Source organism: Trichosurus vulpecula, chromosome 1 (assembly GCF_011100635.1).
Source record: "Trichosurus vulpecula isolate mTriVul1 chromosome 1, mTriVul1.pri, whole genome shotgun sequence".
In the NCBI taxonomy this organism is placed as follows: Eukaryota; Metazoa; Chordata; class Mammalia; order Diprotodontia; family Phalangeridae; genus Trichosurus; species Trichosurus vulpecula.
Window position 1 is genome coordinate 519,263,835 of NC_050573.1, and position 27,644 is coordinate 519,291,478.

General features: G+C 40.8%; 1 protein-coding gene across 1 annotated transcript in view; it reads left to right on the plus strand.

Moving 5' to 3' along the window:
* The first annotated feature begins 4,605 nt into the window (after positions 1–4,605).
* PCSK5 (proprotein convertase subtilisin/kexin type 5) overlaps positions 4,606–27,644 on the plus strand; it is a 618,746-nt gene continuing 595,707 nt past the window's right edge. The window contains 1 exon segment of the mRNA XM_036741047.1: positions 4,606–5,237. Within this exon segment, the coding sequence (XP_036596942.1) occupies positions 5,049–5,237 (189 nt within the window). The 5' untranslated portion in view covers positions 4,606–5,048.

A 27,644-nucleotide genomic window follows, 5' to 3' on the forward strand; every position in this document is an offset into this window, starting at 1 on the left:
CTTCTCAATGGGGGTGGAGGTGGGGAGGGAGGAAGGGAGAGAATTTAGAACTCAAAGTTTTAAAAATGAATGTTAAAAATTGTTTTACATGTAACTGGGAGGGGGGGGAATTAAATAAATATTTTTTTTTAAAAAGGAAAAGAAGTCCCATGTACATGGAATGAGCTTCTTCCAAACCTCTTCCTTCCTTCAGAGCCCAATCTAGGGTCTACTTTTCATCCCAGAGGCCTTCTCAAGTATGCCTCAATTGAATATTATCTCTCCTTTCAAATTTTCTTGGAGGACCTCTTCTATACCTCAATAGCAGAGGTGTCAAATAGCAGCCAGGAGGCCACATCACAGGCTGTAACTCTCTCAGGTGCCACCCAGACTAGATTAAAATGTAATTTTGGAAATACAATATGAACAAATATATAACTGAGCATAGATAACGTTAATATGTAGTTTTCTAAGTCAATATGCAGCAGGCAGGGGGATCCTTAGGTATGATTCAGTGGTCCCAATTTCTATATGATTTTGACTCTCTTGGTCTATTGCTTACATACCATATTCTATATTTATTCTACATATTTGAACAATGGGCCGCTAGGTAGTACAGTGGACAGACTGCTAGAAGATGAGGTTAGAAAGACCTGAGTTAAAAAAAAAAAAAAGAAAGACCTGAGTTCAGAGCCTACCTCTAACACTCACTAGCTATGTGAGACCCTGGCGACGTGACATAACCTTTCCCAGTCTTAGTTTCCTCATTGATAAAATAAGGATAATAAGAGCAGTTGCATCACAAGGTTATTGTAAAAGATGAAATAAGACTATATGTGTATGTGTGTGTAATACATATATGCATATAAGATACTTAGAAAACTTAAAATGCATTCAAAATTGGTTATTACTATTGGCCTACATTAGACTATAAGCTTTTTGAAGACAAGGACTGTATTGTTCTTTTATCTCTGTATTCACAGTACAATTCCTTTCATGTGGTAGCTTTGTAAGATTTTTTAAAAAATTTATTAAACTGAATCCTAGCTAAGAAGCTTTAAAAAAGGATTGAATGAGACCTCTCAGGATTATGGAGGGGTCAGGGTGGTTTACAGGGTTTCAAGATATCCAATGGAACTCATTTCTTTCTTCTTTTCTTTCTACCAGTGCAATCTGCATGGGGGAGAAATTCACACAGCTGCCAAACACTGGTCTGGCTTCAATATCTTCAAATAGAAGTTTTCTTCTAAATGTGGTTGGGGTGAGGGGTTGAGAACTGTACCTTTGCTTGCTTTAAATAAATAATTTTTTTAAAAGAAAAAAAAAACTCCCACTGAGAAAGCACCTTCCACAGAAGCAGAGCTCCAAATGTTTTACAATTTTCAGTCTGAGAGAATTGCCTGGGGCCAGTGGCAGTTTAAATGACTTGCCCAGGGCCACATAGTCAGTTTGGGTCAGAAGTAGTATGTGAGCCAGGCCTTCTGGACTCCAGCTCTTGTGAGGCCAGCTCTCTGTTCGATGTTCCTCACCCTCTAGCTAAGTGGGATTGATATTGGGAAAAATGAAATAGCCTAGAGTACTGTAATCATAGAAATAAGAATTCAAAATTTAATTCACTAGGTTAGGATCACAATGCTCTTTTCTTGACATAAGAAAAAGTGATAATAGCTACCAAAGTGCTTTAAAAATATAAAAAGGGTCATGTGAAACAGATCTGGCTGGCTTTTTCCTCCCCTGATCCATGGGCTCTAATTCTGGGTTCTTTTCCCAATAGTAACAACAGGTTTACACTGAACACACTCTTTGGCTTGGTCCCCTGTGTAACCAATGACTCACATTCGTGATTGAGTTGGCTGGTGGAGTTACAGATTTAGTCTAAAGTAATAGAACAGAAATTGTCTTTGCTGGAAGTTATTAACCCATCCTGGGGACCTTTCTACTTTACCCTATAAGCTTTCACCAGTTAAGCTAACTGGCTTCATCAAATGGGATTCAGAAATAATAGAAGTGAAAGTAAGAACTAAATGGTGCCTGGATGTAAACTAGGACACCTGTAGTATGAATTGGCCAGTGGCAAGAAGGTCCCAAGGTTGTTATCTGAGAGAGCATTATTCTAGGAGTAGATAAGAAAATTAAAGTAGAAAGACATGTGTGCATGCCTCTGTGTGTGTGTGTGTGTGTGTGTGTACTGCAAATGTGGAGAATAAGATGAATGGGTCAAGAACTTAAATAAGGATTTGGTTTGATTTGAGAAGTGAATGGTGGTTCCACATCTTGTTTGGTTTCCAGAACTGGCTTCCCTTTCCTAATATGTATTCATCCAAATGGAAGAATATGTCCTTTGAGTAAGCTAAATGCCGGTCCAGGTATTGGTTTACAAAGCAGAAAAGTGGTTGTCTACTTCCTACCTTACTTAGAAATTCTCATTCACGTTCAATGTAGCAACTGTTACGTATGCCAAGATAGGCATGGCTACAGAAGGAAAAAGTGTTATTGGAAAGAAGAAAAAGAAAGGGTCCATGGAGAAAAAAAAATCAATGAATAATTCTGCCACTTATCCTGGGAAACAACAACCCATACCATAAAGGAGTTGGGTTCTGTGGAGGTATAATGATTCCTTTAAGTTGCATTCCAAATTTGAAACTCATAGGTAATTTTCCTTTCAAAGGGAAGTGTCTGAAGCTACACTCCTAGAACTGAACAATTAGGGAATGAGAACACTCAAGGAAATATAGATCAATGTTCAAAAATGTGACTCATGAGGTGGTGGTTTAATCTGATTTAGTTGTGGATAACCTTTGGGGACAGTGTGATTTCTCCTTGACTCTCCTGCAAAGGTCCACAAGAAAGGAAGACTTTGTTTCTCTCCCTTTGAAAGCCTATCAGACACTAGAACAACGTCTGATTTTGATTGAGTTTTTTTGTAAGTAGTTCGAGTTTATGTGGAGGAATTAAATAGCCTCCCTATACATAAATACCAATGATCTATATGGGAGTTTACTACATAGTTTGAAGGAAAAAATTACTGGAGTGGGGGAGTGAATTAAAATTCCAACATCTAAGCAGAGTAGGCTAATGCTTAATCTACTGCTTTATATTTTTCAATCTATACCTTGAAGAAATAAACATATTTGTCCACTATGATAATCTTATAGGAGTGCTAGTTCATTATTGGCAAATCTCTTGAGAAGAAAGGTACATGCAAAGTATTGTGAAAAGCCATGGACTGAGATAAATTAATTTGCTACAATATATTAATGGTAATATAGGACTGAGAAAGGTGAAGAAATACATACTTGTCATGGTTTGGAAGATAGCCAGTAGTCTGAAAACCTATAAATGTAATTCAGAAGGGGCAACTTTGCTCTTTTGCTGAGAAATCACTTGGCCCAATGGGGGAAGGGCAGAATTGAAGCAGAGTAGCATTGGTCTAACTATTTCTGTGCTTTTTTTTTTTTGCAAGTACTATTTCGTACAAAGAATTAGAGTTGGCAGAAGAGGCATATTTATTTGGAACCTGCCATTTGTGCCCTTTTATGGAAGTCACTTGCTTTTTCCAGTACAAAGGGTACTTGAAAAGTTGGACAACTTTTGCTCTAGTTTGTAAAAAAAAAAAAAAAGAAGAAGAAGAAGAAAAACTTAGACAATGCAAGGAGCAGGCACCCATTCCCTTGGATTGGACAACTTCTATCTTATTTCATACAGAATGTTCCTCGGAAAAAAAAAACTTAACTGGGAAATTTTATTCTCCGGTGGCATTGTCTAGTATGGAGTGCACTGCTTTCAGATGTCAGCAAGTCCACTACTTTCCCTAGCTATGGGAATATTCTAATGAGTTAGATGCTCCTTCTCTGGAATACAATGTGTAAAATAAACAGTTGGCGAAAAGCATGAAGAATTAACGAAGTGAAAATCTCAGGTTATTCCTAAGGCAATTGACATGAAATTGACCTTCTTAAATGCTAGCTGTTAAAGGACATTCAGACCAGGAATGAATGAATCTCTGGGTCATTCAACTGTATGTTTCTCCAGTCTTTCAGGAAGTAGCAGCAAAATAACAAGGAGCACCGGATTGGGGAAGGCGAACCTCAAACCCCGGACGGAACCCATCAGGTTCTCTACCGATATAACAGCGTGTACTTTCTTCTTGCCCGGGATCCCGGAGGTTATATGAAGAGAGTCGGCGCTAGGACCTAGTCAGAGTCTGGATTCGTACCGCTTTCGGACGGCAGGAGGAGGGAGGGGGTGAGGGGGAGGTGGGAAAGAAGGGTTGTGTAGGGGGTGTGTGTGTGGGGGGGAGAGAGTCATTTATGCAGAGAAGGCGCTGCTGCCATTTCAACTCACACTCCACACTCACTACTCGGAGAGGGAGGGAGGGCGAGAGAGAGAGAGAGAGAGAGAGAGAGAGAGAGAGAGAGAGAGAGAGAGAGAGGAGGGAGGGAGTGAGGTTTCTGAGTCTGACGGAGCCGAAGAGGCGCTCAGCTGCCAACACTCACACTGCCTGCTGCTGCTGCTGCTGCTGCTGCTGCTGTCGCTGCTGCTGTTGCTGCTGCTGCTGCTGTTGCTGCTGCTGCTGCTTGCTGCTGCTTGCTGCCGCTGCTGCTCTCTGGGCCTTAGGGAAAAAGAAGGAAGAAGAAGAGGAAAGAGAACACAAGATAATCAAGTGGGGGGGGAAAGAACAGGAGTGAGGAGGAGGTAAAGAACTGCGGTGAAGAAGAAAGACAAACTCAAAGCACTCATTTGTAAAAAAGAAAACCAAACAAACCTAAAAGCTTCAAAACTGGGAGAGCAGCCCCTATCCACTCACTTCACCCCCTGAAGGGGAGAAGATAGCGTAGTTCACCTTAACAATCAGAAATGGTCTAAAAGCCAGCGCAAGGTCCAATGCAATATTCCAAGCTATTTCTAGTTTCTTCCACCTAAATTTGGAAGGGTTTCTTGCTGCGGCTGGGGATTGTCTGACTGGAAGTGGTAAACTTTAAGGAGCCGCGGGAGCCCAGGGGAAAGGGAGCTTTGAAAGAGAAGAAGTTGTGTTGATTGGGGTGGTTTCCCGAGGAGGAGAAAGGACGATGGGCTGGAGGAGTCGGTGCTGCCTGGGACGATTGGACCTGCTCTGTGTGTTGGCCCTCCTTTTGGGCTGCCTGCTGCCCGTGTGTAGGACTCGCGTGTACACCAACCACTGGGCTGTAAAGATCGCCGGGGGATTCCAGGAGGCCAACAGGATAGCTAGCAAATACGGATTCATCAACATTGGACAGGTAACCGGCAACATCCCTCCCCCCATCCCTTTTGTTATTATATATCCCTTTCCCCCTCCCACCCTGGACTCTTTGAAACTTTCCCATCCCGCCTCCCGCTGGAGCCTCAGCGGTGGAGATAACTCTGGCAGCGGACCCCGGTGAACGAAGCTGAGCTAGCGGCTCACTTCCCCGCCCCCTAGCCTCCCACTTCCCCTACCTCCAGATGTGCTGCTGCTTGCAGTCGTCCCCCCCACCCCACCCCCTCGTGCGATTCTGGGACACGCACTCAACCCATACGCATGCCACACATTACACAAAATTCTGGAGGTTGTTTGCAAGTGGTTCAGAGCAGGCGGCGAGGGGGTGGCGCTTTCCTTCAACTCTGGTCCTCAGCACATTCCTCCTCGAGTGTGTGTGTGTGTGTGTGTGTGTGTGTGTGTGTGTGTGTGTGTGTGTGTGAATTATTGGAGGGGGGTGTCTAGAAATAAGTCATTTGTTGGTGAGTCGGACGGGTCAGACAGAGAAGAGGTTAAGCTGGATAGCACCGACTTGAAACGAGAAAGAAGTTTCCGAGGCTAGAGACTGAACCCAGTGGAGCGCAGAAGAGAAGGGCGTTTGAAGTGGAGAGTGGAAGAGAAGGAGACGGGAGGGGTGTGTGCTAGAAGAGGGCTTTCCCTTGATCGAAGCCCTGTTGCATATTTGGGAAGAGAGCTCTCTCCCCTTCTTCCCTGCTCTCTGGAGGGGTGGAAGTGAACCGGAGAGCCTAGATGTAGCGAGTGGTAAGGGGAAGTGGAGGCTGGAAACTTCTCCCTTAAGATCTGCCTGCGGGTTCTTGTCTGGGAAGGTTTTGCGTCTGGTGTCAGGACTAGAACCTAAGATTAAGAAACCGGTGCGGGCTAGGAAGGGCGGACTGAGTTCATAGTGCAGCAGGTAAAAATTTCAATTTCAGTTATATTCGTTGTGTTCATTTTATTTTTTTAAAATGATAGTTATATCATTCGCAGGCACAGATTACGTTCCCTTCACCTCCCCCCCCCAAGCTGTCCTGTCATTTAAAAATATAGATAAAATGAGGTGATCCTGTGGGGATGGATGATTGGAAGCAGAACAAGGAAGCTTAGCTAAAGTCTTGCATTACGTGAAATTTACGTATGCCCCCTTTTTCCAGCCCCCATCCCCGCCCCAGGTAACTCAAGGATAATTGATCTCCATCCATCTCCTTAGCTTTCCCGTTTTGTTTTTCACCCCTTCATTCCAATCCTCAAACCAAACCAAATCAACACAAACACAAGCAAGAAACCGAATGAATTGGGAGGAGCTGGGGAAAACTAGTCCCAGAAATGAAACACGTCTCCCCAGACACGTACGCGTTCTCCTGAAGCTGAAAGAGGGGTGGAGGTGGGAGAAGATTCCAAAGTGGAATAGGAGCCCCTCAGGCCTCTCTTGCTGGGACTCCCCCTCACCCTCCGGTCAGCACAGTCAGCGTGTTCTTGTGGCTTGGCTTAGGGGACTATGGGAGGTGAGGGGAGCCGGATCTGAGGGGTGAAAGGGTGCTGCTGCTGCTGCCTTGATAAAGAGATCCACAGAACACAGGGTTTCTTAGAAAGTCTCCGGGTTGCACATCCGTAAGCCGTTTATGCTATTTCCAGGGAATAGAAACCTGGGGCTGCTATCTCACAAAGCCACTTGTGACCGAACAACGAGATTGGAAGAGGTTGGTTACGCTTGGCCCTGGACAGACAAAGAAACAAAACAAAACAAAACAACAACAACAAAAAGAAACGTGGGTTTTGGGGCTGACTGGCTGGCTGGCTGACCGGCGGAGGCTGCTGCTGCGAGCAATGCTGCCGCCGCCGCCGCCGCCGCCGCAGCCCCTGCCAGGGTGGCGAGGAAGAAGGGAGGGAAGGGGGAGGGAGTTTGTATCCCGCTAGTTTGGCTCACATCCTTAACCGAGGCCAGAGGAGGAGGCGGCGCAGAAAGGTCACGCTCTTTGTGCCCCAGCTAGCCTGTGCACGGCACTGTCCTACTTGCACTGACCAGACTGCTGCAGAGGCAGCAGCAGCGGCAGCGGCAGCGGCTGCAGCAGAAGCAGCAGCAGCAGCAGGGCTCCTGAAAAGTCCCCCAGTGGAGCAGGTCTTTTGGAGAAACAGAGGACGTGCAGAATTTGGGAAGAAAAGTGCGGGGGTGGAAGGAAAGAAGGAAGGAAGGAAGGAAGGAAGGAAGGAAGGAAGGAAGGAAGGAAGAGAGGGAGGGAGGGAGGTCAAGGAAGTGTTTCTAATATGAATAAGTTGTTCATTTAGACAGCTTGCTTGGGACTATGGGATCGTTTTCCTCGTCTGGAATTCACTCCTTTAGCGTCTTGAGATGCACTCACGGGAGTGCTAAAACCACAAAAGTGACAATGTTGGTCTCTGGAGGTTAACATTGAACTTAGCTGTTTCATTGCCCAGTATAGATTTAACTTCCCAAAGACACATCTTTCAGTCAGTCTGTTAATCAGTTCATCCATCAGTTAAGTGGAGGGAGGGATATACTAGGTTTCCTTGAATCCTGATTCATCTTGAGCACACATTGCTCCATCCTAGCTCAACCTGTAAGGAAACACCTGGCTTGCTCTAATTCTACAGATGTTTAGTTCAAAAGCACCTGGATCCTTTCTAGATCCAAAGGGAGTGAGAAAATACTTGGATCTAAGCAGCTTCAAGAATAGCAAGCTGAGGAAACACCTGGGGCCTGCTGGATCCAGTCACAGACAGTTACTTAGACGGGACTGGAGTTCTGCTGCACCTTGGCACAGCAAGTGGAAGAAAACGTCACCAAATCCCACTTTCTCAAATAAATATATGTACATTGCTATTTCATACTAACTTTCCTGGCTTTTAGGAAGAGCCTTAAAATGAAGATCTCTGTTATGGTCATGGCTTTTCAAATGCTTCTCTTAAAAACAAAGAAGTGCTGAGTAGAGGGTAACTAACACCATGACCATTTTCTCCAAAACATCATTTCCAGTAGCTTTGACAGTGCTAATTACAAAGTTCAGAGCCTTTGAGGTTGTGGATGGGACCCCCTGGAACTGATGCAATAGGAATTGGAAAAAATTCAGCTGTACTTACAGTGTAAATCATTTCCTCAACAGATCAAAGGAGTGTAACACTATCTTAGTAGTCACTGGGGTTGTAAAATCAGTTCACACATGCAGTGTCATTGCCTTGGCAGGGCCAAATGTACTTCTTAGTCATCCTTCATTTGCTTTCATTTAGTTGAGATCTCCCATTTAAAACATGAACTTATGCATTTGGTTTTTTTTTAACTTATTTACCTCAATCCAGCCAATTGTTTGTTGTTCAGTGTAAGCCAAGTAATTAAGCTGCAGACATAAAATAACCCTAGCAAAAGAAAATTGCTTTCCTTTATAATATATGTAAAGCACTTTGTAAACCTTAAAGTGCTTATTATAAATATGAGCTATTATTATCTTTTTTCTTTACAATTTCAGCTACTTTTATTAGTATGCAGGCTTTGAAATGAGACATCAATAATCCATTTTTTTAAACTAGCTAAGACTGATTTGTAAGTTCCATTGGTTAAATCTTGCCTCATACATGTGATCATACAAGAAAAAAATAAGGACATGCGGCTCAGTCACTTCCTCTTGGTCAGTGAAGCACAATGACTTGTCTTTGTCTTCATCTTTAATACTTTATATGCTGGGAGTCCTCTTTACCATGGTCAAACACCTAGAATCATGGCCCTGCCTTGCAGGACCCAGGGTGTAATGTGGCTCTTTGCTCTTTCTGAAGCTGGACTAGAGCCCTTTTGGAAGTATTTATGGTCTCTTCCCAACGAAGACCTAAAGGTGTGGGTTGACCCAGCATAACCAGGGGAAAGTCACAGCTTTGGAAACCTTTTCCAAAATATCTGTCCTGCAGGAGATGAGACCTAGTTGTTAGAGAATAGATTTGGCTTATTCGAAAGCAATGCAGGGCCTGTTTTTCACTCTGGAAAGCTTTGTGTGACAGAACAGGCATGCAGTCTCAGGGTAGGGATGTTCACTAAGAATTGGACTTGAAGAAGGATGGGCTATGCAAATCAAAGTAAAAATCAGGGATAAGACAAAGGGCTTAACATTCCCAAAAGAAAAGTTGAAGATATTCTTTCTTCTCTTTATGGAGATAAGGTTACAATATGTATTTTTTGAAGGCCTTTGTTCTCCTGGATTCTAAAAGAAGGATTAGCAGGATCACCTTGGTTATTGGCTGTCACTTTCCACTACTTCATAAGATAGTAAGACCACTGGATCACAGATCTCAAGCTGGAAGAGACCTCAGAAATGATCTAAAACCCTTAATTTTACAGATGAGGAAACTGAGGCCCCAGGGAGTTTAGCCGACTTGCTTGTTCACACTCTCACTTTTACATCCCCTTTCACACCTATAGAATCTGTTGCCCTTCAGGGAAAAGCACAGCTCACTCCTGGAGGATCCCCTTGTGACCTATGCAGGCATTCACTAGGCTGCCAAGACCAGAGAACTGCAGGGACTTTGACCTCATTAGCAGAATACTCCAACAGACTGAGCTAACCAGTTACAAGCCAGGAGAATGAAAGAGTTGGGGGGAGGGTGGAAAGCCTAATTCGTTTATTTTGCCTCTGAAGAGGAATCACGAATCTTTGTTTAGACTGAACCTGTCACAAACTGTACACAAACATTGAGGATCTTTGTTATGGACAGATTCTTTTCCTTCATCAGTTTGTAATTCTTGATTCCAAATTTGTATTAACAGTGGGAAAAAGAAAAAAAAATCATCTTTGCTACTCATTTAGAAGGCAGCACACTCCAGAGGATCAAGCACTGACATTGGAGGCAAAGATTACAGTTTAAAATCCTGTCCCTGGTAGTTACTACCTGCTTGACCTTGGACTAGTCACTTAACATCCATTGGCCCCCATTTCCTCATCTGTAAAATGAAGGGGCTGGACTAAAGGGCTTCTGAGTTCCCTTTCTGCAGAAGAGATGCAGTGGTTTGAGATGAAACTTTAGTAAGAACAAGACAAAGCAGGGGTCTCTAGAAGGTATAGAAAAGCTGGAGGTGAGCAGAATCAAGCATTGCTTTGATATGGAGGAAGGATGTTAAGGAGGAAGCAAGAAATAATGGGGAAAGGATGGGGGAGGAACAGTATCAAAGGTTGACTAAGGAGGGAATTAGTATGCCATTTTAGCTAGAGCCTTTAAATGGAACAAATGTTCATTCTATGATGGTCCTCCACCAAACCTTAATGTGGTGCCTTATCATGACATGCATATGTCTCTTGGTTCTCCAAGACTATTCCAATAGAGTACAAGTCCTACCAAGATAGAAGGGCTTCCTGCATGGGACCTATGAATGAATTTCTTGTTTGTTATATGATGCAAACTCAGGAAAAAGGGAGGAATTTCATTCTGCATTGATGGAACTAGCAGCCACAAGAATAAAATCATCAGTCTTTCCAAGTATTTAATATTATTTTCCAAACTATAACACTACACCCTCATGGACACTTGGTTGGTATTTAGTATAATCCATATAGCAATTCATCCATTCATTTTTTCAAAAGCATTTATTAATTACCTTCTGTGTACTAGTGGATAGAGTGCTAGGCCTGGAGTCAGGAAGACTCATTTTTCTAAGTTCAAATTTGGCCTCAGACACTTATTAGCTGTGTGACCCTGGGCAAGTCACTTAACCCTGTTTACCTCAGATTCTTCATCTGTAAAATAAGCTGGGGAAGGAAATGGCAAACCACTCCAGTATCTTTGCCAAGAAAACCCCAGATGGGGTCATGAAGAGTCTGACTTGACTGAGACAACTGAACTAGGCATTCTGTTAAGGATACAAAGCTGGAATGAAAGTCTCTCCCCTCAAGAATTTTACATTCTATTGGGAGGACTGAACACAAAGTAAGTAATAATTTTGGGGTATGTATATGACCACTAATAACTTGGGGGATCAGGAAGCACAAATGTAGGAGGTGATCCTTGAAGAAAGCCATGGAGGAAGCTAGGAATTCTAAGAGATAAAAGTGAGGAGGGAGTGCTTTCTGGGTATGGCACATGCAAAAGCAGAGAGGTGGAAGATGGAATGGTTAGGGAAGAGAAAAGTGACTAGTTTCCCTGGAATGTAGAGTATGTTAAGGGAAATAACATGAGGTTAATTTAGATAAATTGGAGCCAGATTGAGACTTCTTCAAATGGAAAACAGAGGAATTTGTATTTGATCCAACAGGCAGTAGGGAGCCATTGGAGCTTCTTGAGCAGTGAAGTAACACAGTCACACTTTTGTTTCTGTTTAACTGCTGTGTTTAGGATCTGCTGGAAAGGAGGAAGGAGTAAAGTCAGGGAGACCAATTAAAAATCTAATGTAATAGTTCAAGAGAAAGATAATGAGCGTCTTGAGCTAGGTTTGTGGCCATGTGATTAAAGAGGAGAGGACAAATGTGAGCGATGGAGGTAGAATGCAAAACATTTGGTAGTTGATTGGACAGGGGGTATGTGTAAGGGAAATAAAAGCATTAAGGATGACACTGAAGTTGTGAATCTGAATCCTAGAAAGATGACTGTAACTTTGCTAGAACTAGAAAGAAGAAAAACTATGTAAAAGTATAGTTTTATAAACAGCCTTCCCTGGTAAATCAATTTACAGCAAGCAGTGGCTATATTATTTTTTCTTGGGGGTCGGAAGGGTAATCATAATGAACTTTGATATTTGAATTGATATTTGAATTTAATATTGTATACCGTTGAGGTAGCATTTTAATTTTAGCTATTTGGTCAGTTCATAAGTTAAATTTAAAAGAGTTTCTTAACCATTGTGTAGAGACAAGACATTTTGGTATGAAGCCTTTACTATATGGAAATATATAGGATTTCCTTACTCTTCACTGATAATTTTTTTAATCTTGGAGTACAATTGAGATATCTTTTCCCTGAGAGAAGGAAGGAAAGACAAAACGGATAGTATATATTCATATAATAATGTGTATGTGGTTGCAGGTGGAAAATACTGCTGTAGAGATGACTGAATTAATAGGTATCTTGAGATGGGATGAGAAGCTGACTTACTGTCCCAAGCATCTCCTATCCTAATATATTTGTAGATATTAAATACTGAAAAAATATTGGGAAGCACTAAGAGAATGAATGAAGAAGAGGTGAATGTTTGATCATAAGCCATTCAAATGTAAGTGCTGCTTTCTTCCTCCTCCTTTCTCCATTTTTAAAATTTTTGTGCAAAGGAATCATGGTCCATGGACCTTGACCATATAGTAGCTGTAACTGACCATTCCTTATCCATGGCCATACCACAAAAGAATGTAAAGTGAAAGAGATTACTTGAGTTAACACAAATCTAATTGTATGAATAGTAGGAGTAATTCAGAATACATAGTTTACTGTTAACAGGCCTGCGACATTTTTTTTTTATTTTGAGGCCAATTCATGATATATGCCTACAGGGGATCATTTATTCTTCTTTGTGCTATGGGTGTTTGTGTGCATGTCTCATTTCTCCTACTAGATTGTGAACTCCATGAGAATAATGACTGAGTTTTTATTTTCTATTCCCTTTAAGACCTTATTTAGGGCCTCAAACATCAAAGGTGCTCAGTAAATATTTGTCGAATGAGCAAACGATGAATATGAAATGTAGGTGGCTTGTTTCCCATTGATAGGAAACTTTCAAAAGTTTAATCAGATGATTATTTTAACTGCCTTCAATCTTTCCCCTCTCTAAGTCCACCTTCTATATAACTATCAGATTGATTTTCCTACATTGCACAACAAACCATATCACCCATCTACTCAATAAACTCCAGTGGCGCACTATTACCCCAAGAATTAATCCAGCCTCAGACATTTACTAGTTATGTGATCCTGGGCAAGTCACTTAAGCCCATTTGCCTTACTTACCTTATCTGTAAAATGAGCTGGAGAAGGAAATGGCAAACCGCTCCAGTATCTTTGCTATGAAAACCCCAAATGGGGTCACGAAGAGTCAGACACAACTGAAAAAGTGACTGAACGACAACAACCACGAAAAATAATAATAATGATCATAATTAGCATTTATATAACACTTTAAGGTTTGCAGAACACTTTAAAGGGGAGGTAGGTGCTATTATTGTCCACTTTACGGATGAGGAAACTGAGGCAGAAAGCAGTTACGCAACTTTTCCAAGTGACAAAGCTAGTAAGTGTCTGAGACTGGATTTGAACTCAGGTCTTTGTGATTCCAGGTTAAATTCTCTCTCTCCTGTAGCATCTAAGCGGACTCTGCTGCCTGCTTTGAAAAAAAAAATCCTATAATCAACCTGATTATGTGCCTGTAAACTACTACTAGTTTGATGAATTGTCATTCATCTCTTTTGAAGATGTCATTTTAATGGAATGCCAGATAATTTAGAGTTTATTCAATTTATCTGTGAGATGCTTAGATACAGTTTATGCGAATTAATTGTGAGGTATTTTTGGCTTCATCGAGGTCAGAAAGCATCGTCCTCTGATTGGTCCAGCAAGACCAGGGCTAGACTTTTAAGAGTCCAAGTGAGTGTAGAGAGTGTATGAACTGGTAGTTAAGTTAACTGATTAAAACCAAGGCTCCCCAATAATCAGTGGATTCCTACCAATTTCTTCAAGTTGTGACTCTTACATAAATTTTCTTTTTTTTTAAAGTATCACCTATATTTCATAAAGTGTTCCTCCTTCCCAGAAAACAATCCCTTATAGCAAAGAACGAAAAAGAGAGAAGGAAAAGGTCAGCAGAGCTAGCCAATTTATTGAATGACTTTTAAAAGAATAAATCTAAATGTTATTACTTCTATCTTTCTGCCTCCTCCTCCTCCTCCTACTCCTTCTTCCACTGTCATCATCAGCAAAGTCACAGTATTTTCACAACTTCCTTCTCTCTGGTATCATCGAATCAGTTACTAAGTTCTAGCCATAACACACCTGCAAATCTTATGCCATGTAATAGCTTTGCTTCAGCCACAGTGAAGCAAAAAGCAAGGCGGATTTAGTGGAGGGAGTTTTCCCACAAGGAATTCCTCTTGTGGGAAAACTTCCACTGATGCATACCCTCAACTAGATTGTAATTTATAGCCTTAGAGAATTTCCTGGGTCACCAAGAGTTTAGGTGACTTGCTCACTAGTGTGATAAATAGATGGGAGAGAGAGAGAGAGAGAGAGAGAGAGAGAGAGAGAGAGAGACAGAGAGAGAGACAGAGAGAGATGGAGAGAGGGGGAGAGAGATGGAGAGAGGGGGAGAGAGAGAAACAGAGAGAGACAGAGATAGAGAAAGAGAGAGGGGGAGAGAGAGAAGGAGGGAAGGAGTGAAGGAATGAGAGAGAGAGACAGAGGGAGAGAGAAGGAGGGAGAGAGGAGATACAGCATTTACTAAATACTTATGTATGGTATTATGCTTACTATAGATTATATGATGGTATTGTGCTAAGCATTGAGGATACAAATATAGACAAACTCATGGATGCTACATCCTAATAGAGGAAGACAATACATATATGTAAGCTGGAAATGGTGGAGGATGGTACTCCCCCAAGGAATACCAGAGCACTGGTAAATGCTAGGGGAAGGGAGAAGGTAAGAAGTCTGAAGAATGAGTCAGAGTGACATATGGCGAGGGGCCTTCTTAATATGGTGGACTTGGGGAAAGAGTCACCAGTGAGGAAATGAGGGCCTCAGGGAAGAGGTTTCTCCAAGGGAGGAATGTGGCGGAAGAGAAGGTAGAATCAAGTCTAGGAAGGGTCAGAGAGGCAAGCTTTGAATCTGGGTCTTCCCAGGTCCTAGGTCTGCCTATAATTCACTATACCACCATGGCCTTGTACATGCTTTCCCAATTATTCACACCATATTTGCTGCTTTATTTTGAGGTAATGATAGCTTTGCTGGTAGTTTCTCTAATTCCACAAGTACGTCCTCCAGTGAATGCTTGGCTCAAAATTGAAGGAGGAAAAGAACCCAGAACTTAGAGGGAAGCCTTGCACGTACCTGAAACTAGACTTGTAGATTACAATATGACTTTTAAATAGTTTGTGTTCTATAATGTTTTGTATTTACCGCCAATGTAATGTTTTCTTCCATTGTTGTAATGTGTTCCACATTTCTCCCTGTGTCCTAGAATGCTGTTGCCATGAGTATAGCTAGGTCCTTGTTAGTTTGAATAACGAATCCCCTGTGAAGTGGTTCCATATATTCAAATTCTCACTTTTCAAAGTTATATAAAATACGGCAATTGGTTCCAGCCCAATGGAAATATGTAGTATGAATCTGAATAATGCATGGACCACTTTGGGGAGATTCATTATTGGTACTAATTGAGACCTAGCTGTAATAAATATATACTTAAAAATCTGCCAATATAGATGATAGATAGAATACTTATTGAACATTTACTATGTTCTAGGCACTGTACTAAATGCTAGAGATACAAGTACAAGCAATAAGAAAGTCTTTACCTTCAAAGAAAGAAAGACCATATAGGAAAGTAGATGGACAGGGGCAAGGGGAAGGAAGTGGAGTCCAGACAGAGGTGGGGAGGTAGGGAAACTACAAATGCTTTGAAGTGGCACATATATACCTATTTTTTCCCTGCCTATTTGATTAGAGAAAGAGTTTTGGCTTTGGAGTCAGAGAACCTGGTATTAAAACCTAGCACTTTAGGCAAATCACCCAACCTCTTCTAGGCCTCAGATGTTAGGTTGATCAGATAAATGGGTTGGCCTATATTATAAGGATAGAGACTAGAATTCTTGAGCGAGGTAACTCCTTCTATCAATGCAGCATCTTCTCTGCAATTCATAGGCTCACAGACTTGCATGGAGAGCTGATAATTTAACTTGCAAAGGGTCAACAACTCAGATGTGTTGGAGGTATGAAGTCTTCATGACTTCAAATTTACTTAGATCTACTATGTCATGCTGTTTGTGTGTGTAAGCATGTATGTATGTATACATATGTACAATAGACATACATATCTGTATGTATATACACATATATGTATATGTACATACAGGGATATATTCTACACATATCACATATAATATGTTCTATGTATTAGGAACTAGACTTGTGATTTCATTGGTACAGGGAATTCCTAAGCAAGGAAAGTCTCTCTACTAACATGGATTGGCACACTCTGCAACTTTAGTCTCAGAAAATTGCTTACAGCATCGAGAGGGTAGATGAACCACTCAGTCACATAGCTGTTATGTGTCAGAGGCCGGTCTTGCTGGGTCTATTCACTCAGCATGTATTATATTAAATATATGTTTATTTATCAAGATTCACTTGCTATTCCAGTCACATCGATGTCACTGTTTTTGCTGTTTTGGTGTTAGGATCTTGAATGACCTATAACATTCTTAGGTTTTATGTCCAATCAGCTGTGTGTGGCATCTCAGAAGTTGGTTCTGTCTTGGGAAAATACAATTTGGTTTTCACGCCAAGACTGAAGCAGTTGAAGATTTATAAAAAACTAATCTTTGGACTGATACTTTTCCCAGTATGACCAAAGTGTTACTTACACCATATATGCAAGGACTGATGGGTTCCACCCACTCCCCCTTTTCCTATGATGAGAAGCTTTTACAGCTGTGAAAATATGCTGACTCTCTCCATATCTTTTTTCCCATGCCTGTGTCTTGCTTTCTGGAGCTACAGTTTCTCAACAAGAATAAAATTGGCCTTTGTTGAATTAGTCTGAGTACAATGCAGAGAAGAACAATAATCCCAGGACCTGGGGTCTTATAGGAAAATGTCCACAACAATTAAGTCTAGAAACCCATAGTGTATTCACCCTTGGCATCCTCTAGTTGGGTTTAAACAAGTATAGTGCGAGTAATTGTACTATATGGGATTCCATTTCTCAATTTCTGGCACAGGGCTAGGGGAAGCCAAACTTCAGTTCACTTAGAAATAATTATACAGTAGCTCCCGGCAAAGACTCGTCACATTTTTGGAAATGGGCTGTGGATCATCTTACTTGATTAGTACTTATTAGCCAGTGGAACATTGTCTATTTGAAGAATAAAAGGGTTCTCTTTCCCCCTTCTTCCTCTTAGTGTCACCTTTATTTAAGGTAAAAATCTATTGTTTATTTAGTTGTGGGCTTTATAAGGAAGGGAGTAAGCATTTATATAACACTTATCATGGGCCAGGATTTTTTTTTTGCAAATATTATCTCATTTGGTCCTCACAGAAATCGTATTATCCTCATTTTACAGATGAGGAAACTGAGTCAAACGGCCCTTAAATGACTTGCCCAGGGTCACAGAGTTAATAAATTTCTGGGGCCTAATTTGGACTTAGGTCTTCCTAAAACTCTAGGCACAGCACTCTATCCATTGTACCACCAGCTGCCTAATGACCTTATTGGTTTTTGCTTCTAGCCGATCTAAAAGACTGAAAATTATTGGGCAAAATTGTGAGTAGACAGAGAAATGGGTGATCTGTTTTCTGTTCTCTTCCTACCATTGCCTCTAATTTGCCTTATAATTATTGGCAAGTCACGGCCTCTCTGTGCCTCAGTTTCTCTGCCCTAAATATCCCTTGAGCCGATCTGCCTCACAGGGGTAGTGGCATATTTTTAAGTAATACCCTGCCCCCTTTCTCCCAGATATTGGCATTTGAGTGATAAATGCTTTGTAAATGCAGAATATTAACATAAAATAAGACAGAACACAGTGCAGGCCTGTAAAAAACAACAACAACATGGTTCATCCCACATTTGTTGTGTCAGTTTAAGGGATGATGAGAGTCTTACTGGTAGTTTCTCTCAGTTAAATAGAAAGTCTTAAAGTATGTTATCCAACATTATATCTCACAAAGACCAATAAACTAGTTGTTCCATTAATAAGTAGATTCTAAAGTCCAGGGCTTCTTGGAAAATGGGCTGCCTCTATCGCTTGTGACCTCAGACCTTGGGACTCTTGCATGATCATTCCAGGTAAGCTTAAGGAACAGGAACATTCCTAAGGTGAGAATCAGCATTCAGAATGACTGTATCCACCAGTCCTTCAAGCCTCACCTCACTGGATGATAAGTGCTTCTTCTAAGGTCCACAGGGAACTTTCAGGCAATTGGTAGGAGCAGTATAGTAGAAAGAACATTCAATTTGAGGTCAAGAGTGCCTAGATTTTAATTCCATCTTTGCTTGACACTTAATCCTGGTGTGACTTTGGGTAAGTAGTCATTCGAGCTGTTGGCTACTATTTTCATTTTATATGAAATGATGGGATTAAACTACATGGCCTGTAAAGTTTCTTCCCATTCTAAATCTGGAGGAAAACATCTTCAGCCAAGAGTTTAAGGGTAGATCTAGATGAGAAATAGGAAGAATAGGGTTATCCAAAAAAGACAATCGATATTAATGGAGTTTCAGATCGTAGCCAACACATATTCGAGATGAGAATTCAGCTCAGCAAAGTAGTAGAAAAAGGCCCATGGTACAACCAATAGAGGTACTTACTATGAAAACAGAGAAAGTGTGAGACATCAGTGATTGCCTTTTCACTACAGATCAATGTTTGAAGACTCTGTACTGAGCAGAAATTAAGCTCATTGGAGAAGGTGCTGGGGTACAGTGGAGACAGCACTAGATTCTGATTCAGAAGATCTGAGTTTGAATCCTGACTGTCACTTATTGTATGTGACCTTGGGCCAGTTATTTAACTTCTCAGAGCTTTAGGTTCCTCCTCTATGAAATGAGGGGTCTGAAATAGATGACCATTCAAGTTCCTTCCACGTCTACATCTATGACCACGAGCATTTCAGAAATGTCATCTGGAATATCTAAGTATGGTCAAGCCATGCCGTACCCTATACATTGAAAAAAGCTCTCCTCTTATTGTTAAGAAGAGACTTTTTCAGTTGAGTGATTTGGTCATGTTTTCTAGATGGGTATCCCCTGCCTGCCTGCATCACTTATTATCAATTCTGAGTCTTAAGTCGCCGGTTCTCCAAACTCAAAATAGGTAGAGGGAGAGTGGATTCAGCATATCAGTTTGGGTCAGGTGGAAAACTAATTATCTTGAGGGAATCCTTGGTTCAGCAACAGGAGCTGTCTAATCTGATCTTTGTAAACTCCTACACAAGGTGAACAAGATGAAGGAAGAAAAAAAAGCATTGGGTGATGCCCTAGGCTAGAGGTTGTTCCTCTCTAATTTACCTGCCATACCACTTGGTGATGCTATATTAAAATTTAAAAAGATATGGGCAGGAGGCCAGAATTTCCTAAAAGGAAACTCAATTGTCTGGGAGTCTAGTTGCCATGAGCAGTGCTTTTGCATCCCTGAATGATGAGTAACCAACTTAAATGAGAATAAACCCAGTATTAGCCCTCCCATCTCTCAAAATTGACTTTACATGCATTGAGACTGGGCTTCAGTTTCCAGGTTGGAATAAGCCTATAAAGCCCTTTCCAGCTCTGCATCTGTGAACTCATGATTCAAAATTTGGGGATTTTCATTCCAGAAGAAAATTATAATAATATATTATATATAGGTTTGTTTTTTTTAAGATCTTAGTTTACTGATAGTTTAAATCAATTCAAAGCTGCCTTTGTGCTAGGCACTTGGGGATATAAATACCCCTTCTACATTGTGGGGGTTAGAGGCACAACACCCCCACGATCTGGAAAAATCTGCATAAAATTTTTTGGCCTTCCCTCCATACCACGGAAGAAAAATGATTTTTTTTTCCTTTTTCTCTTATGGAATGTTTACAGTACCTTATTGTAAATTTTGGGTTAAGTATTTGGTCATAGGCTATGTGTAGGTCAATGTTAAGTAAAAGCACTCTATGAAACTTTTTCTGTGTTGTCTGCAGCTTCCACAAAACTTTCAAAAAATTCCCACTTTATTTCTTATGCTGACCCATGATGTATCAAAACTTCAATGGAGAAAGTCAAGATGTGGAAGGGGCGGATAACTGTAGTCCTTGTCTTCTATTGATATAAGTACCATACAATGTAGCACTGGACTATATACTGTTTTGTTTTCTCGTATGTATGGCTTGCCTATTGAAACAGATTGTAATCTCCCTGAGAGCAGTCTTTCCTTGCCTATAGAAAAACATTTTCTTTCTGTTAAGCCGCATCCTTGGTTGATACTGACTCCTGGGTTGACCCTAACTTTTAATGTTTCTAAAAAGTAACTTTCATTATGGAAAAGTTTAGTTAGATCTTGTGTTCAGTTTGTGGGCATTCATTTTTTAGTTTCAGGTCTGGGGTAACACAGGTGTGTATATAAGTTCAATGATTTATTTGTTATGAACATGCTGGGTATGATCTGAGACATGAAAGGTTATCTTCCAAATTATGTGTTTGAAATGAAGCCAAAGTGGCAGATTTCCTTTGTTGACAGGACAAAACAGCACTAAGAACGTGTTTGGTTTGCTGATTTGTTGTCTGTTAAAAGCTGAAATCACTTCAATATGGAACCTAAGTGTTACATAAATGTAAGAAACATGAAAGTCCCATGTTGTGTCATCATAGATGCTAAATAGTATGAAATTAAGCCTATTGTGAATTTTGAAATGTTTGTACTCCAGCATGTGAATTTTTTCCCATAAAACTCTAGGATTAGCTAGATTTTAATGTTTAATTTCTCAAATACATGTGGTTACAGACATTACATGGGCTGGTCTAGGTTTGTTAAAATAGATATTTTATGAGTGTGTATATGTACACACATTATATAGTATATATATGCACACTATGTATGTGTGTATATGTACATACATATACACACATACATACATATTAAAGTTAAAAAAAATAAGGACAGGGCAACAGAATTTCCTAAATGGAAACTCAATTATCTGGGAGCATAGTTTCCCCAAGCAGTGCTTTTGCATCCCCAAATGATGAGCTAATTTAAATGGGGACAAATGCAGTTGTAGTCTCTCCCTATATGGGTGTGTATATGTATTTATATATACAGACATTTATATTTATATATGTATGCACACATGTATGTATGCACACATACACATATATTGTATGCTTATGTGTGTATGTTCCTCTACATATGTATACAGACACATACACACACTATATGTGTCTATTTCTATACTAACATTTAATTTATAATTAATGCAGATAGCAGCTGTTCTACTAATCTACGTGTTATTATAGGGGTGTGCTAGTGCCGGCTCTAACTAGCTTATGAGAGCCAATTGTTAAATGTTCAATATGAGCATTTACATCTCAGAAATCCACAAATGTTACACATGGAGGCTTGATCTATTGTTTTGTTGATTGTCTCTAGACGTAAGAAGGTAATGGAGAAAGTGGGGAGTTGGATTAGAGAGCTTCCAAGATCCCTCCCCACTTTAAATTTGAGTCTGTGAGACTTTGAATTCTGAAGAAATTTTTACCCCTGAAAAAACTGTGGCTTGAGAAAGAGTAAGAAAGAACATGAGTCTAACTATTGGACTTATGTCTCATATTGTCCTATAAAAAATAATAATGCAGATTAAATACAAAAGTGTATCATGAACACTCTGTCCCCCATGGAGCGCTGATTGTTAAACATTTACCAACACACCTCTGATGTATATAAAGTACCTATGTTATTACAGAAGGCTTCCTTCCTTCCTTCCTCCCTCCCTTCCTTCCTTGCTTCTTTCCTTCTTTCCTTCTTTGCTTCTTTCCTTCCTTGCTTCCTTCCTTCTTTACTTCCTTCCTTTCCTTCCTCCCTTCCTCCCTCCTTCCTTCCTTCCTTCTTTCCATCCTTCCTTCCTCTACATATGTACATGATAAATAAATACCCACCTGTGCAATGTTGGGTGCTTTATATTTATGATTTATTTCTTTACCATATGCTGCACTGGAAAGTCTCAGTAACTGAGACATTGCCTGACCTTCAGACGACCTCACAACTAGCAAATAGCAGAGGAATATTTGAGTCAGCATATTCTGCAAACTGTACGTCTATACTATCTGAGACAATAAAATCTTGCTAATTTTAGAATCTTGTGGAATACCCATATAGAAACAGACATAGAGATAGGTGATATAGATATATAGAGACATATAGAGATAGAAATAAAGATCTATTCTTGACCTATTATTGATTTTATGACTGTAGGCAACTCCTAATAAAGAAACACCCTCTACCAATGCATGGCACTGATTTGTAGTCTTAGAGAGTTTCCTGAGGCATTAAGAGGTTAAGTGACTTGGCCCAGGGTTACATAGTCCATATTTATCACAGGTAGAACCTGAACTGAGGTCTCATTAAGGCTGACTCTCCTTGAGGCTGACTATTCACTATTCTATGTTTTCTCTTAGGTAGATGGAAAAAGATGGGTAGATAGAGATAATTGCATTTGTGGACAGGACCAGACTTGGATTCAGGACATGTGCTTCATTCCTGGCTCTCTCACCTTAGTTATGGGACCCTGGACAACTCATCATGCCTCAGTTTCCTTATGGAGAGTTAAAAAACTTTAGTGCTTTGTAAAGCTTAAAACTCTTAAGTAATTATTAGCTGATTTTGCTATAGGTTGTGGCAAGATGATAGTCAACTAGAAATACTAAAGCTTAATTTTCCATCATGACCACCCAAGGAATCAAGGTTCCTTCTCCTGAGAGGATATCCTTGAGATCATAACCTTCATCTTTTTATTTCCCCTCCCATGATTCATTGCACTATTCCTTCTGCTGTACCGCCAAACTAGTCAGCTGTTTTGATTGTACAAACTCTGTTATTATAGAGAAAACTCTTGAAGAACAGACTATGCAAGGAGTATTATAAGTAAATTATACATAATCACTTTCTCAGTTAGCAGGTAATGTGAATTCACATAGACTAGAATTTACAGTAATTTCCAGTTCCCCTTCCTAACTTGCCAAACTCTACCTCCGTAAAAAGCCAGAGTTGCTTATTTCAGCTTCCTTGGTTCCTGGGAAATAAACATCCGTTCTCTCTGGCCCCAGGCACCCCCTCAGCACCAGGTCGAGTCTGTCCTCCTGGCAGCTCCCTGAATCCCAGGACTCTACTGGGTTCTGCCCACAAAATTAACCTGAATGAAGTGTTCCCCTTCCTATTACTCAGTATAGAACAGAAGTCCAACAGTTAGGTTCATGGACTTCTTTACTCTTTCTTAACCCACAATTTTTTAAGGGTTCAAGTTTCTTTCAAACTCTAAGGTTCACAGACTCAGATTTAGAGCTACAAGGGATCTCAGAAGCCATATAATCTGATTCCCCATTTTTATAAATGAGGAAACTGAGATTCAGAGAGGTTAATTGACTTGCCCATAATCACACAGCTGATTTTAAGTGTTGGAGGTAAGACTACTTACCATCCCACAAATGAAAATATCAACATTATCCTAACTTGGGAAGTCATCTCTCTCTGGCCCTCATCTCCTGGTCTCTTTACTCTCCTAGGTATAGGTATTCATGTGAAAACTTAGCCCTTGAATACTCAGTTCATTTTGTTGAGTTCAGCCCTAGTCAGATTGGGGTTTCTTTCTTTTTCCTTTTCTCCCTTCCTCTCCTCTTCCTCTCCACCCCTCTTCCCTCCCTCACTTCTTTCCTTCCCTTCCCTTCCCTTCCCTTCTCTTCCCTTCCCTTCCCTTCCCTTCCCTTCCCTTCCCTTCCCTTCCCTTCCCTTCCCTTCCCTTCACTTCCCTTCCCTTCCTCTTCCCTCTTCCCTCTTCCATCATTCCCTTCCTTCCTCTGCATATATACATAATAAACACTCATCCTTGAAACACTGAATGCTACTTTATATTCAGGATTTGTGTTTTCCCCATATGCCACATTGGAAACCCTGGGTAACTGAAAGATTGCCTGACCTTCAGAAGATCTCCTAGCTAGCAAGTAGCAGAGTTAGACTTCGTTCAGGAATCAAACCTAGGACCTCTGATTCCTGAGCTAGTGAGGGATCTTTTCTTCTGTATCATACAACTTCTTAATCTTTCCTATGATTTTTGCCTTCATATGAAAATAAGCAGGTCAGTTCAGGTTTGGTTAGGGATTTGCATGTAGATCTTAACACTGAGATAGTTGTTAGACTTTGAATGTTATACCTCAGCTTATCACTTTGATGGTTTATATTGTGATGTAATTGACATGGTATAGCAAAGAATTGAACCTGGTATGGGAACTCCTCATGAGGAAATTCATTCTGCTCATGTAGATTCTCACCTAATAGTCTTAGAGAGTCGACTGGGGTGCTGAGAGATTCAGGGATTTGCCTGGGGTCACCCAGCCGCCATGTGTCAGAGGTGGACCTTGATCCCAGCTATTCCTGATTGCAAGGTCAACCTTCCATCCACTACACCACACCTTTTCTATAACAGCCACTGTAAAATATGACTTTCTATAAATGTAACCGATAGTATCACCAGATATCTTAAAATAGCATAACAAAAGTACAAAAAAAAATTAGAAATGAAAATTCTAGTAACACACTCCAAGCTTTAAATTGGAAACTCTGGGCTTCTTAAGGACATACTTATGCAGATATTTATGTACCTTATATTAAAGTAGGAGACTCCCATTTGTAGGCAGTTTGCTCTTTAAAAGCTTTTCTATAAACAGAATAAAAGAAGAAGAAAAACGAAAAAGTTCCCATGAATCTGTATAATTGTGTCATGAACTTGTCTCATCATGAGTCTTGAATGACTGTCTGCGCATCACTAACTTGTAACAGATTTTAACTAATTATTAACTCAACTGGATGGATTTGCTTTAGCGTTATCATAAAGGGCTTTGAAATGTGACAGCGTGACAGCGTTCCATAAAATTTATTGCTTGAATCCTGCTGCATCTAGTATTCTTTTTATGTAATGACTTTTGCCCTTATGTTAGAGCTGTGTGTCCTCATTACCAGGAAAGAGAGTCTATTCTAAAATTTTATTAATTAGTGTTTCAGATAAAATATAGTGGAAATGTGCACTCGAACTCTGCCTATATTCAGTAATGTTCAGATATATGTCGATTAAAGGGAATCATGGCAATGTGGGTGGAACTTGGCCTTGAAACCAGGAAGACCTTGGTTCTAGTCCTGCTTTAGACTTGTAATATCTTTGTGACCCTGGGTCAAGCACTTAACCTCTTAGTGCCCTAGGCAATTCTAAGACTGCAAATTAAAGAGAAGGTACTGAATTGTATTGGTACTGTACAGGGAGTTTTCTCATTTGGGAGCTCCTGATACCACTGAAGTTATAGGTCCAGTCTCTAACTCCTAAAAAGACAGAGAAAATGACTTTCCTTGTAACAGAATCATGGATTTGGAGCTCTGTGTGAACTTTGTTGTTTAGTTGTTTTCAGTCATGTCTGACTCTTCATGACCTCATTTGGGGTTTTGTTGGTAAAGATGCTGGAGCGGCTTGCCATTTCCTTCTCTAGCTCATTTTATAGGTGAGGAAACTGAGGCAAACAGGGTGAAGTGACTTGCCCAGGGTCACACAACTAGTATATGTCTGAGGCAGGATTTGAACTCAGGTCTTCCTCATTCTAGGTCTGGCTCTTTATCCGCTGCACCACCTACCTGCCCCTACATGAGCTTGGAGGTCACCCAGTGTTATTTTTCAGCTAAGGTAACTCTGCCTAGAAAGTGACTTGCTGGGGCCTAAGTGGTACAGTGGATAGAGTGCTAAGCCTAGAGTCAGAAAGACTGGAGTTCAGATACTTCAGCTGCCTCAGATACTTCTAAGCTGTGTGACCCTGGGTAAGTCACGTGCCCTCTGTTTGCCTCAGTTTCCTCATCTGTAAAATGCGGATAACAATGCCACCTGCATTCCAGCGTTGTTGTGGGATCAAATGAGATAATAATTGTACAGCGCTTAGGAGAGTGCCTGGAACACACATAGGAAGCACTAGTACATGTTGTTCTTCATCTTCACCACCACCACTATCATCATCATCATCACCTTCATCACCACCACCACCATCATCATCATCATCTTCATCATCATCTTCATCATCTTCATCACCATCATCATCATCATCATCACTACTTAGGCAGCCACTAGCAGAGTCAGGATATAAATCCAGGTCACCCATCTCCAAAGCCATGAGTTTTCCCATCACACCATGCTGCTAATACTTGTTGGTACAAAATAACAATATGAAGATTTTTTTTTAAAGCAAAAAAAATATTTCAATAAATCTTGCCTCTCTCTAGTTATATGCCTTTCTATTCATTATTTCTGGACTCAGAAGGATGCAAGAGTTTGCCCAGAAACAGATCTCAAATTCTACATATTTCTTTGGGGGATATTTTGCAGACTGAACTCTCTTTCCCTCTTCCCCTTCTTCTCCCCCCTCTCTCCTACTTTCCCTCCTTCTCTCTCCCCCTCTCCTTTCCCCCTCCTTTTTCTCTTCCCTTTCTCTCTCCTTCCCCTTCTCCCTCTCCCCTTCCCTTTCCCTCTCCCTCTCTTTCCTCCTCTCCCTCTTCCCTTCTCTATCCTTCTCCCTCCCCTTCTCCCTTTCCTTCTCTTTCCCCCCCTCCCCGTCACCTTCCCTATTTCCCTCCCCCTCCCCTTCTCTTCTTTCTTCCTCTCCCTCTCTCCTTTGTGTGAATTTTAAGAGAGAAATACAATTCCAGAACGGGTTTCTTCCCCATCTATGTTTCAGCTTCTGACTGAATCTGACTTCTATCCATCCTTCATGAAACTGGTTTGTTAAGGGCAAGGACACAGTACAAAGTCTGAGAGGTGGGTCACAATTCCACCATAGGAGCAGTTCACATGGATAAAGTAAATGATCATTCCAGTGGCTAATGCACAAATATATCTTTCTATCACCCTGAGCAACTGAACTCTTTCCTGAGGGAAGCCAGAGTCAAGAAGGCATATTGGGGTAGGGGCTGGGGGTGGAGTGATGTGAGGAAGATCAGAAATTAATCAACTCTTAACAGTTAAATGACCATGTTATAATAACTGTGTTCTTACCCATCAGAGCAGCATTCAGCTCCAGTCAGTTGGTTAAGCACTGCATTCCTAGTTTATCACCGGCAATATTAAGTGTTTAGTTGAAACAGTTTGATTGGCCTGTAAGTTCTGGCATCAATCATACTGAGCATTGGAAGTTCCCTTTATTCTTCTGCAGATCTCACGCTGGAGCTAAAATAACAGAATACTGACATATCAGCATATCTAACTCAGTCACTGTAAGAATTCAAATTAACATGATCTATTTTAAATAGGAGTAAATGCTGGATCCTTTCCCTCCCACCCCCCCCCTACCTCTCCACCCCAGGGGCTTTATCATTTCACTTTATTAAAGCTTAAAACCTATTTCACAGCCAGGCTATTCAGCCTTGGCATGATTGAAATAACAGGAGAGGAAACCTTGTGAAGCCCAGCTCTTTTACAAAATTATGATCATCTATCTGAGAGATGCACATGCACGCCAATC